Genomic DNA, 12,213 nt, shown 5'->3' with positions numbered 1-12,213 from the left:
AGCTCCTGCTTCCTGGATGCCTCTCACTTGTTTCTGGTTGACAAATTAACCAGCAACCTGATGCCCTCTTCTGGCTTCTACACGGATGTGTATTCCTCCCTTACATATATACATATACCAGCACACATGTTTGCACACACACAAAATTGCCAAGAAAGAATTTTTGCCTGAGTAACTTGTGCTAGCCAATTGTACCATTGGGGCTCAAGACCAATTTATTTGTAAGATACAGCACATACAGCCTTTGTGTATATTTGTGGTTATAGCAGCAGCTTTTTTCTACAGATAAGTTAATTCAGACAGTTGGTTTAGTATGGCTTTAGGAAATGTTAAATTTTGGTATCAGCTGTGTTTTATCTTTCAGGGTAAGTTTTCTGGATTTGGGTGTCTTGTTAAAGTAGAATAGTGTCCCATGGACAGACTTCTATTGGAGAGCATTTTAGCCTCTCTTTTTAGGCAATTACTTTGTTACAAGGATCTTAGGTGAAACATTTAAAAAATGCATATCAGTATCACACAACTTTTATAACCATTTTTAATTTCAAAATCTTGCCTTTTATAGGAAACATTTTTAAATCGGGTATATCTTTATTGATGTGTGACTTCTCTCACACTTGCTTTCATTCTAAAGGTCTCTGCGAACAAGGGTGAAATTGGTGATGCTACTCCGTTTAATGATGCTGTCAATGTGCAGAAGATTTCTAATCTTTTATCTGACTACGGCTACCATCTCAGAGGAAATGAGGTATAGTTGCTATCACAAGAGCACATTCTGACCTGTATGTAACAACCATGTTCTGTGTGGTGTACTTTATATATACAAGAAAGCCGGGCTGGAGAGATGGCTCAGTGGTTAAGAGCACTGACTGCTCTTCCTAAGGACCTGAGTTCAATTCCCAGCACCACATGGTGGCTCACAACCATCTGTAATGGGATCTGATGCTCTCTTCTGGTGTGTCTGAAGGCAGTGACAGTGCACTCACATACATGGAATAAATAAATAAATCTTTAAAAAAAAAAAAGCCATTCAGTTGTGCAAGTCATAAGCATACAGCATGATGAAGTTCCACAAAGTAAACACACTGAGTCTAGCACCTACACTGAGAAACGAAATCACCCAGAATGCTTTTCTACCCTGAAAGTCCCTTCTAGTCTCCCCTGTCATCCCAGGTAAGTGCTGTCTCATTGTAAGCTGGGTTGATTTTAGTGTAAATAGCAGTACAGAGCAAGTGCACATGCGTTTCTGAGCTTGTTACATTTTTAGTCATGTGTGACAAAATCTCTGTTTTCAGGTGCTCTACAATGGATTCACTGGTCGCAAAATCACATCGCAGATTTTTATTGGCCCCACTTACTACCAGCGTTTGAAGCATATGGTGGATGACAAAATTCATTCTCGTGCTCGGGGGCCCATTCAGATTCTTAACAGACAGCCCATGGAGGGCAGATCGCGGTAAGGGAGCTGCAGCTGTGGCGTTTGTGTTCTGTTTAACTAGCCATTCACTTGAAAGCGTAAAGCACGTGTAAGTAGAGGCAGTGGTGTGATGACTGCCTGTGTTCCTGATCCTCACTTGAACAGTTTCTCCCTTAAAGTCAGGGCTGTGAACATTCTAGGCAACTGCTCTTCCAGTGAGCCAGACCCCACCTTGTTTCTGCTGTGTTCACCAGATCCAGTGGTCGTGCAGTTTCCTTTGGATATAACTATGCAAGAGTGGCTATCACCTCTGATCTCTGGACCCTCAGAGAACCTTTCTTCATGTGAGCTATGCTTTTCATGACAGCAGAGATTAGACTGAAATCTAAAATACTGATTTAAAAGCAGAGGCAAAACCATTACGTATTAGTACATGCTTAATGAAAAGTCGGTATATTTCTAAGTAAGCTTAGTGATAAAGGTGACATTCATTGGCTTACAGTTTTTGCAAATTTCTTTTGTGAGCTAGAAGGCACCTGGACTCTTCTACTTCTGAATTAATTCCATTGCAATATTTTGCCTTTCCCTTCCTCTCTCTCCACCTCCCTTCCTCTCTTCCTCATCTCACTCTTTCTTCCCATAGAGTCTCATAATAGCACAGGATAGACTCTTGTTACACAGCTGTGCCTTGCCTCCACCTCCACACGGTTGGAATTATTGGGAATTATTGGTGTGTGCCACCACACAGGATCAATGTTGTGTTTGAGGAGAATGTTTTTATTACCTTTGTCTACTGTGTGAGGTGACATGGTGTGAGTGTGGAGGTTAGGATACGACTTGTAGGAATTTGCTTCTCTCCGTTCGCCACGTAGGTCCTGGCAAGAACCTTTACCCACTGAACCAGCTCATTAGCTCAGTATTGTATTTGAGGGAGCTCGGGTGTTTAAAGTGTTTGAGAGAGCTCTGATGTCACATAGACAGATACAGTTGGAAAAGAGAAGAATGGTGTTTTTTTGTTGCTATACTAAAATGAAGAGCTACTCTAGTTTTTGTCCTTTCTAAATCTTTATTTTCATTTATTTTTGAGCCAGTATTTTTTGACCCTGTGACAGTATGTTTTTATATAATCCGGATGACCTGGTATTCACTATGAAGGCCAGGTTGACTCTGAATTCATGGTAACCTCCTGCCTCAGCCTCCTACAGGAGGCTCACACTGCAGGCCTCACTTATAAGCCTGCACCACTGTACACTGTGCTTGAGAATTTGTAATTTCCTTTTTCTTTTTCCTATTTTCTCTCTATGAAGGGAGGGAGGCAGGCAGGGAGGAGAAGAGAGAGAGAGAGAGAGAGAGAGAGAGAGAGAGAGAGAGAGAGAGAGACTGAATAAAAGATTCTGTAGTTTAGAATGTCCTTCAACTTTTGGCATTGCCCCAGCCTCTCAAATGGTGTGAATACTGGCATGAGGCCAGCTAAACATTTCTTTGTCTCTCTTTTGTCTCTGTCTCTCTTTCTCTCTCCCCCTCCCCCCTTTCTCCTTCCTTTCCCTCCCTCCCTCCTTCCCTCCCTCCCTCCCTCCCTCCCTCCCTCCCTCCTACTCCCTCTCTCTCTCTTTTTTTAATTACTTTAAAAGTGTATGGGAGTTTTGTCTGCATATATTTGTGTGCACTGTCTTGCACGTTGGTGATAGCAGAGGCCAGAAGAGGGTGTGGGCTCCTTTGGAACTGGAGTTACAAGCAGTTCCGAGCTGTGAGTGGATGCAGGGGACTGAGCTCAGGTCCTCTGCAAGGCAGCACATGGTCTTGACTGTTGAGCCACCATCTCTCCAAGTCTAGTGCATTTGGACGGGGAGAGCTGAGAAGACAAGGTGTAGCAGACAAGAGGCCCCGGTTTAGATTGCGGATCTGTCAGGATTTGCCACCAGAGGATTTAATTTAAAATGGTGTACAAATTAGGATGTTAGTTGTTGCACCCAACAATTGTGTTACCCGTGGATTCTAAACTAAGATTGTGTGGTATTTTCCTTCATATTGTGACTCACCTGAGTTCCAGAGAAAGATACGGTGGCGGGGCACCCCAGCCAGCCACGCCATGGGAACTTAGTTGGTGGAGAGTGGGAACTGAATTGGGTGGAGAGATTTTGGAGCCCTGAGTCAGAGAGCCTGCCCAGATGAGAGCAGGCCAGGCCTCCTGGTGCCCTGAGGCGATAGCGTGGGTGCTTGGAGGTCATGGAGGTGGTGAGACCACCGGGGCCAGAGAGTAGCCAGACTAAGAATGGGTTAGCCTTTTCATTATTTTACGCTACTTGTAATGAGAAGTTGAAAGCCTCATCAGTGAATTTGCTACATTAAAATCACTGCCTTACTTGGATGCCCGTTAATGGTAGAGTACTTGGCTAATGTGCAAGGTCCTAGTTCAGGCTTGTTCCCTCTGCCAAATTGTGTGTCGAATGCACAGCTGTACAGCATCACAATTAATCATTTAGGAAATACAGACTCACTGAATTATACAGATTTTTCCAATGTTAAATTCTATTCCACACAAAAGAAAAAAACCCACACTTGTTCTCTCTCTACTGATGCTCTTAGGAAAACACTTAGGTATAGGAAGACTTGGGGTGTGAAGTAGCAGGTAATTTTGTAAAATTCTAATTTTTGCTCAGAAGTTCAAATTTCTAATCATTTGTAGTACATCCTTAATTGTTTTCCTTGGAGTAAAAGGTTGACTTTGTTCAGTTCCTTTCATTTCTTTGTTCTGTAACAAAGTTTGAATCAACATAATTGGTGTTATTGCTGGAGTAAAACTGGTCTTCTCCATGGAAGGGGAACTGTCACTGCTTATGGAGCTTGGTTCCTCTGCCTGCATTTATTTGCCTAAGGATAGTTTTATTTGCTTTCTTACAGTCAGTGTGGGTGCCAGCACAGTGACAGAAGGAGGAGTATCGCTGTATTATAAGTGTAGCTTGGTCTTCCTGACACCCACAGGCTGTAACTTGACAACCTCTGTCGTAAGCATGAGCACACTGGAAACAAATCAGGGCTCAGAGAAGGGTCAGTGGCTAAAAGCACTTACTACACTTTCAGAGCTACCGTTTGGTCCCTTGTTGGCGCCCAGTGACCCACGTGTGACTTGTACCATCTGTAGCCTTCCTTTTCACGTCTCATAGCTGCTAGTCACTGGAAGGCCTTGATGAGTTAGAGTACAGATGGATGAGAGCCTAGTTCTTACCTGTCTGTCTGTTGTTGGCTAGACCGACCTCTAAGGCTGTGACTTCAGCTCCTTACCTTGTAGCCCTTACTCATTATGTAGTATTGTATAAGGCTGAATAGTGAGCCTTTTGTTGTAATAACAGTATAAGCCATTGGCTTTACTCAGTAATGCTTGTGTGCACAAATGCATGTGCTACGTTATGGAGGCCAACATCCCTCTTGTGTGGCCATCTCAATGCATGGCCTCCCCTGGGAAACCTGTCCCACTCACCTGTTCCATTGTGTGTCACTGTGCACTCTTCCCCTCAGGCTCCATGGCTGGGGATCCCCTATTGAGAGGGTATTCTATTGAGATTGACCTCTTAAATGCACGTTCACGTATAGGACTGAACTCATTAAATGATGGTACAGTGAGTCTTTGTACCACAGTGTATTTGATGAGGAAACGCATATGCTATGTTTTCTGTCTACTTCATTTGGAGACCTTCTGAAGTACACTAAAGGCTTGCTTGGCTTTTCCCCTCCTCACCAGGTTAGAGATCGCTAGGGCATAAAAGTCAGGACCTAGTTGTGCACTACTGCACTACTGCTGCTCTTGTCATTCGTCAGAGTGCTGTTTGTAAGAAAAGATGGGATGGGTTCAGGGCCAGTGACGTGGCTCAGTGGGTAAAGGTGCTGCTGCTAAGCCTAGCTATGGGTTCAATTCTCAGAAGAGAACAGACTCCTGCAATCTGTCCTCTGACCGCTACACATGTGCGTGTCTGGCATTGACATATACTCAAAATAAATGAGTACAAATAAGCTTGTTTTCTTATCAACAGTGATGGTGGCCTGCGCTTTGGAGAAATGGAGCGAGACTGTCAGATCGCACATGGTGCAGCACAGTTCTTAAGAGAAAGGCTGTTTGAAGCATCAGATCCGTATCAGGTTCACGTTTGTAATCTTTGTGGAATAATGGCAATTGCTAACACCAGGACTCACACATACGAATGCAGGGGATGCCGCAATAAGACCCAGGTGTGTGCACACTTAATCCTACATGATGTTCTTAGGCAGTAGTCATGGCAGATTTAGTGTAGTGGAATAGGCTGGGATTTTCAGTTGTGATAGCAGGTCTCCAAGATACTAGTTTGACAAAGAAAGATAGTTTGACTTTTCTAAATCAAGCTTAAAAGCAATTTCACAAAGCTATTCATCTCCGAAATAGTAAGGAATCTAAACTTTGTTTTTAAATAATGCTTATGGTTATTTTGCCTGTATGTGTGTCAGTGCATTATGTGTTTGCAATACCCACAGAGGTCGGGTTATCGGGTGGAGGTTACAGATGGTTATGAGCTGCTATGTGGGTGCTGGGAATCAGGCTCAGCCAGTGCTGGAAGGGCAGCCAGTGCTCTTAACCATCGAGCCATCTCTCCAGCCAACCAAGAGTTTCTTAAGCTTCACTTGAAATGTGTCGGTTAGATGAATATTGGCTGTGTTAGCAGAAAGGAGGAGCAGACAAAGCCTGCTTGGTTAGAGCCTGCCGAGGAGAGCCTAGGACAAGTGCTCACAGCTCACTCGTCCACCAGGAGTGCCAAAGCCTTAGCCTTTCTGGAGGAGGAAGGGGAGCCTTTGCTGCGAGTCTGCTTATCACTCTGCCTCTCCTCTCTGCAGATCTCCTTGGTGCGAATGCCGTATGCGTGCAAGCTGTTGTTCCAGGAGCTCATGTCCATGAGCATCGCACCACGGATGATGAGTGTTTAGTGGTCAGAAGTTCATGGTCCGATACTGTGAGCAGCAGTATCTTGTTTCGGTGACTGTCGTTTTTAAAAAAAAAAATGACAAAATTTCCTGTTGTAATAAGAATTTTATTTGTTTTGTTTAAAGCTCTGCATGCTTTTTCTGTAAATAAACAATAAACTTTTGTAGATAGTCTTATGTGTTATCTTTGATTTCTCTGTAAAATCAGCTGGCTGTAATAAAGTGTTAGTGTGTTAGGTTCAAAGGAATATGTCAGGCAGGAGTGGGGTTACAGCTGTCAGCTGTCTGAGAGCGCGTCAGCTACAGAGGCTAATGTATTCGCAGGTTTATAGCTGAGCACCTTCACCTGTTTCAGAAGAAAAATAAAAATTAGTCACACATACGCTCATGGTACGGCATACTGTCAGCTTCTAATCAGTGAGAATGATAAATCATGTGGCTAACAGGGGGGCATGGTAATGAGCTTATAGACCAGCGTTCAGGCTGGGACAGGAGGATTGGTTAAGCCCAGGGATTAAAGGCCTGGGCAACCTAGGAAGACCTCCATCTGCTCTCTCATCCCTTGTCTCTTTTTTCTAAGAAAGTTTCTCACTATGTAGCCCAGGTTAATCTTGAACTCGCAACTTGCCTGCCTCAGCCTCCCAAATGCTGGGATTATGGGCATGTTCCCGAGACTTCATCCTTTCAAGAAAACAAACAGGGCCCAGAGAGTAGCTCTGCAGTTAAGCTCACTGGCTGCTTTTAAGAGGAGTCGGGTTTGAGGCCCAGCACCCACATGGCAGCTCTCCCCTGTAACTCCAGTCCTAAGGGATCTGATTCCCTCTTCTGGCCTCTGAGGGCACTACATGCATGTGGTGCAGACGTGTGCAAGTAAACCGCTCATACACATTGAAAGGTGAGGTGGTGGGGGGATGACAGAAACATGGGGGTGAAGGATGTATGAGTAGTTACCTACATGATATGCTGGAGTGCCCTGTGGGGGTGAGCTATGCAGTTCTAAGGATGAGAGTCAATGCTGCCAGTGTTCAGGTGTGAAAAGGGGAGCTTTCCCATAAACTTGGACCGGCATATTTTGCAAGTTGAGCTCCAGAGAAGCTAAGCAACCTTGCAGTCCAGCTTTCATTCAGAGCTTAAGGAGAAGAGTGCTGCTCCAGTGCAGACTCGGACATGGGACCCAGCTCTGGGGAGCTCCACTGCCTGGATTTACCACACGTCTTGGTAGAAAGGAGGAATTGCTGATCAAATACACATTTACTTGATAATGCCTTTCCTGGCACAGCTGAGTGGTCTGCCCAGTGAAAGGACCTAACACATGCTGACAGGAAACTTTGCTCTTGGTCTGAGAGAGTGTCTGGTCAGACGTCACTCCAATAGCACTAACTACACGTAAGGCAGCCCTGCTGTGACACTGTAGGATGGGTTCTTTGGAAGAGTAGGACAGAGTTGAATATTTGCCAACCTGTTCTCTTTCTCTAGCTGGTTTCTTTTAGAATTTATTTTTATTATGTATATGTGTGCTTTATGTGACCGTATGCCGTGAGTATGTGGCTGCCTGTGGAGGCCAGAAGAGCCCACAGGAGCCCCTGGAGCTGGAGTTACAGGCAGTTGTGACCTGCCCCACATGGATGCTGGAAACTGAACTCCGTTCCCCTGGAAGAGCAATGCCTGTATAGCTTTTTTTTTTTTTTTTTTTTTTTTTTAAAGCTCAAAGAAAAGGACCGATTGACACCATGGTCACTTCCTTTTAAATGATGAATATAATAGTCACTGCACAAAGGGGAAATGACACATAGAAGTTACAGGAATCCTCGAGATGAGGTGAAAGCTAAGTCCTGGTAGCCCTCAGTCATCCATCCACGTGTTCTCTTGAGGAATGTGATCTGGCTATAATAACAGGCTTCACACTTTTCTGAACTTCATGCTTTTCAGAATGGTATTAATAGATGTACATGCTACTTGATTATTAAAACACTACTCGTTTTTAAGTAGTGCGCGATGGCTTGCATACCTTTTTTCACTGGTATTTCGTGTATGGCATCAACCACTGTAATTTTGGCCGACGCTGAAGCCTGTCCTTGGGAATTGGACGCGTGGCACTCGTATTCTCCAGTGTCTTCCTTACTTAGAGGAGATACCTGTGAAAGAGAAAGGCTCTTTGGTTCTCAGTGGAGGTCTCTCTTTTCTAGTGGCTTCCATTACACCTAGTAGGGTCCCTGTGATGAGCAGGGGTGTGGGAGAGGAGCTGCTATGAGAAATAGTGAAGTCTTGTGCCACGAGCCTGTTGAATCGACATATTCCGACAGCATGGATATCTTTTGATCACAATGTGAATGTTAAAATTTGGGTAGGTGCACATCCATGCTGGAGGGGGAGCCTTGCTAGGTGCTGTGATCAATTACAGAATCAGAGGTCAAGCAAAAGCACATACTTGTTCAGCAATAATAACGATAATTAATGCTTGAGTCATTTAGCTCTGTGTTAAGAATTCTGCTTTGAGCTTAGGCGAGCAGAATTCTCTTATTTATTTATTTATTTTTAAATAAAGTAACTCCAGCTCTCCCGTTAGTTCCCATAGCTGTATCTGCAGTACCACACCAGGGCTGCTTCAAAGAAATGGGAGAAAAATAATTCCAGGCAGGCGATCAGGAACCTTTGCCATGCCCCTGGTGTTCACTCCTGAGAAGGGAACCGTTGCCAGCTCTGGTACTTACCAGCACCCAGCCAGTTACTTCATGCTTTTCTGGACCACCCCGGGTCTGAATGGCCAGGTTTTCCCGGTCACCAGGCAAGAGTTCTGTCCTTTGAACTCCAGAGTGATCCCTTTTTACCTGGGGAATCAAAAGGAGAGCCTCAGTTCTCCAACTGAAAACATCAAGTTGGAAAAGCCACAGTCCAGAACTGTACCAGGTGTCCACCAGACTTTGTAATTAGATTAAATCTAACAATCTACTCACACCGTTCCTTTTCTGAACACTTGGCAAGCAGAATGGTTTCCTCCTGCCAACTTTATCCAAGCAAGGTGGTTTTTGTTTTGTTTCGTTTTGAGACGGGGTTTCACTATGTAGCGCTTGGCTGGCCTGGAACGCACTCCCTTGACCTGGGAGATCTGTCTGCCTCTGTCTCCCAAGTGCTGGGATTAATAGTGTTGCACCATTCCATCTGGCTTTTAGGCAACCATGTTTTATGCTTTTTCTGGGAAACTTGGGTATGCGTGGTCACCCTGCAAACTAGTGCTTTACTCACTAGTGCTTTTCTCACTAGTGCCTTTGATCCTTGGTACTGGGCTTTTTTTTTTTTTTTGTCTGCTTTGTCATGTTTGACTGGTAGGCTGTCATGCAGTGCTGATTTGATGTCTGGGATCTTGCGGGGTGGGGAGGGCTCTTCCTGTAACAACCTCATCAAGACAAGCAGCCGCTGGAGGCCAGAGGAAGTCTACCACTTGCTCTGAGGGCTAAGGAAGCATGAAACAGTTCACACTGTCGTTTCTGTGATCTGTTTCTGTCCATGCTACGGAGAGATTCAGAAGGCTGTGTGTGAAGGGCAAGTTCTCCTCCCCTGGCTTACAGCCAATCCTTATTTCTTGTCCTTTCCCACCTATCTTAAAGGTACATATATTTTAAGACTTAAAATAACCAATGAAAAACTCCATGAAACAATTTTCTTTAATTTTACCAAGGCTTTAAGAGCGGAGCCAGTGTTTATTTCAATTGTCTTTGTAATGCGAAAGACTTGCGATGTCTGGTGCGCCCTTTCCTTCTGTAATAAAGCAATTGTTAAGTGGGGTTTCCAGACTTTCTCCATGTTCCCCCCGATTCTGAGAGAAACCCAGGTATTTAGAGTTTTAAAAGAAAGCTATGAAGACATATATAAATAAGCATTTTTTTCCTTGAATTTTCTAAGCAGCTGGTGGAACTGTTTATGTTAATAAAGTGGGTAATGTTTAGGGAGGAGCGTTTGGCTCAAAGGTGAAAGACTCTGGTCAGCGTCACACATCAACAGAACCTGTATTCTCAGAGCAGGGTAGGCAGAGACCCAAGGATCCTTGAGGCTAGCTGGCTATCCTGGTTAGTTCAAATCAGTGAGCTCTAGGTCAAAAAGTAAGATGGAGAGCGATAGAGGAAGACAGACAGACAGACAGACACACACGCACACGCACGCACGCACGCACGCACGCACCAACAAAAAGTAAGACGAAAACAATAGAGGAAGACACACACGACCCAACCAAGGAATCTTGTTTTTCGAGAAAGGATTTCTCTGTGTAGGCCTGGCTGTCCTGGAACTCTATAGACCAGGCTGGCCTGGAACACAGAGATCTGCCTACCCTTGCTTCCCAAGTGAGTGTTAGGTTTAAAAGCATGAGCCACAGTGTCAAAAAATAATCTTACAAACAAACAAAGAAACAAAGAAACAAACACAAACACAAGCCTGTTAGTCACAAATGGTCAGCAGGGGGAGAATCAATGGGAGACCAAGAAGCCATTAGAGGTTTCTAGCTCTTTTACTTTAATCTTTTTGCAAGATCTCTTGATATACAGTTGGGTTGGCTTTAAACTCACCACCCTGTCTCAGTCTCCCCAGAACATTCGCCGTGACACCTAGCTCAAGTGTAGTTTGGGTGCAACAGATTCTTCCAGAACCTTTGCTATTGTAAATAAGGAATACAGAAGAAAAGTGCCAATAACTGCAGAACTCTATCCATCTTTGGGTGCCACTTCTTGTTGGCACCGTTATTTTACCTTTTTTAAAAAAATATTTATTTTATGTATATGACTGTACTGTCGCTGTCTTCAGACACACCAGAAGAGGGCATCGGCTCCCACTGCAGATGGTTGTGAGCCACCATGTGGTTGCTGGGAACTGAACTCAGGACCTCTGGAAGAGCAGCCAGTGCTCTTAACCACTGAGCCATCTTTCCAGCCCCCTGTTATTTTACTTTATTTGTGTTTTTTTTTTTTTTTCTCGGAGCTGGGGACCGAACCCAGGGCCTTGTGCTTGCTAGGCAAGCGCTCTACCATTGAGCTAAATCCCCAACCCCTGTTATTTTACTTTAATTCTCATTAATGTACATTAATATCTGTGAATTTGGGTCTACCCTCAGGGGCCAGAAGAGGGCTTTGGATGTCCTGGAGTGGGAGTCGGAGGCAGTTGTGAACTTTTTCTCTTAGTTCCCTCTTTCCAACCCCCTAGCTTCCCAGTTCTGTCTGGTGTCTGGCATTCCAAGGAGAGCCATATAACTTCAAAGCCTCCCAAGGCCAACTCATTTCCCCTGGGATCTATGTGTATTTTGCCAGGGTGCCACAGAGCCAGGCCTGAAGACCTTATTCTTTGCAATACTTGGCAATGAGGCTATATAGTTCGGGTCCTCGAGTCACCCTGGCCTCTCATTCGTAAATTCCGTGGAGACCCTTGAGAAGCAACAAAGCTTGCCAGCTTTCCTTGAAAACTATTGGCCATGCTCCCCCATCTCACAAGCCACTGGCCGCAAAATACGCATTGGGGAACATAAGCTGCTAGGGGGAAGGCCCAGATGAGCACATAGGGTACATTAGTGGTATGCCTTACTTCCCTTCCATATCTCTTTCCGAAGCACAATTTAGAGGCAAGAGTCCCATAATTCCATTTAACGGAAGTTTCAGCTGTGAAGGACAGCTAGCTGTACTAGAACTGGGTCATCGGCTTGCTGTACTAGAACTAGGTCACCTCTGCCCACACCATGGTCCAGGCGTCTCCTGGTAACCACGCTTAAGCCCGGTAGTTTCGTAGTGGCCGCATTCCTCTGGCCACACGGGGGCGCCAGAGGCTGCCAGGAGCCCTGATCTAGATTAAGGCTTCTAACCAGGCAGTGGGAA

At 44.8% G+C, this 12,213-nt stretch overlaps 2 protein-coding genes across 3 annotated transcripts in view; one reads left to right on the top strand and one right to left on the bottom strand.

Moving 5' to 3' along the window:
• Positions 1-6,537, top strand: part of Polr2b (RNA polymerase II subunit B) — a 37,689-nt gene extending 31,152 nt beyond the window's left edge. The window contains exons 22-25 of the mRNA NM_001106002.1: positions 632-745; positions 1,293-1,453; positions 5,443-5,638; positions 6,275-6,537. Of these exons, the coding sequence (NP_001099472.1) occupies positions 632-745; positions 1,293-1,453; positions 5,443-5,638; positions 6,275-6,364 (561 nt within the window). The 3' untranslated portion in view covers positions 6,365-6,537. The remainder of the gene's footprint in view (positions 1-631; positions 746-1,292; positions 1,454-5,442; positions 5,639-6,274) is intronic.
• Igfbp7 (insulin-like growth factor binding protein 7) overlaps positions 6,448-12,213 on the bottom strand; it is a 59,943-nt gene continuing 54,177 nt past the window's right edge. The window contains 3 exon segments of one of the 2 annotated variants that reach the window (NM_001013048.1): positions 6,448-6,707; positions 8,370-8,496; positions 9,073-9,189. In NM_001013048.1, coding sequence (NP_001013066.1) covers positions 6,688-6,707; positions 8,370-8,496; positions 9,073-9,189 — 264 coding nt within the window. In that variant the 3' untranslated portion in view covers positions 6,448-6,687. 2 annotated transcript variants of the gene reach the window in all.

This window comes from Rattus norvegicus, chromosome 14 (assembly GCF_036323735.1).
Source record: "Rattus norvegicus strain BN/NHsdMcwi chromosome 14, GRCr8, whole genome shotgun sequence".
Taxonomy (NCBI): Eukaryota; Metazoa; Chordata; class Mammalia; order Rodentia; family Muridae; genus Rattus; species Rattus norvegicus.
The sequence above is the reverse complement of the archived record's forward strand: the minus strand, read 5'-3'. Positions and strand labels throughout refer to the sequence as shown.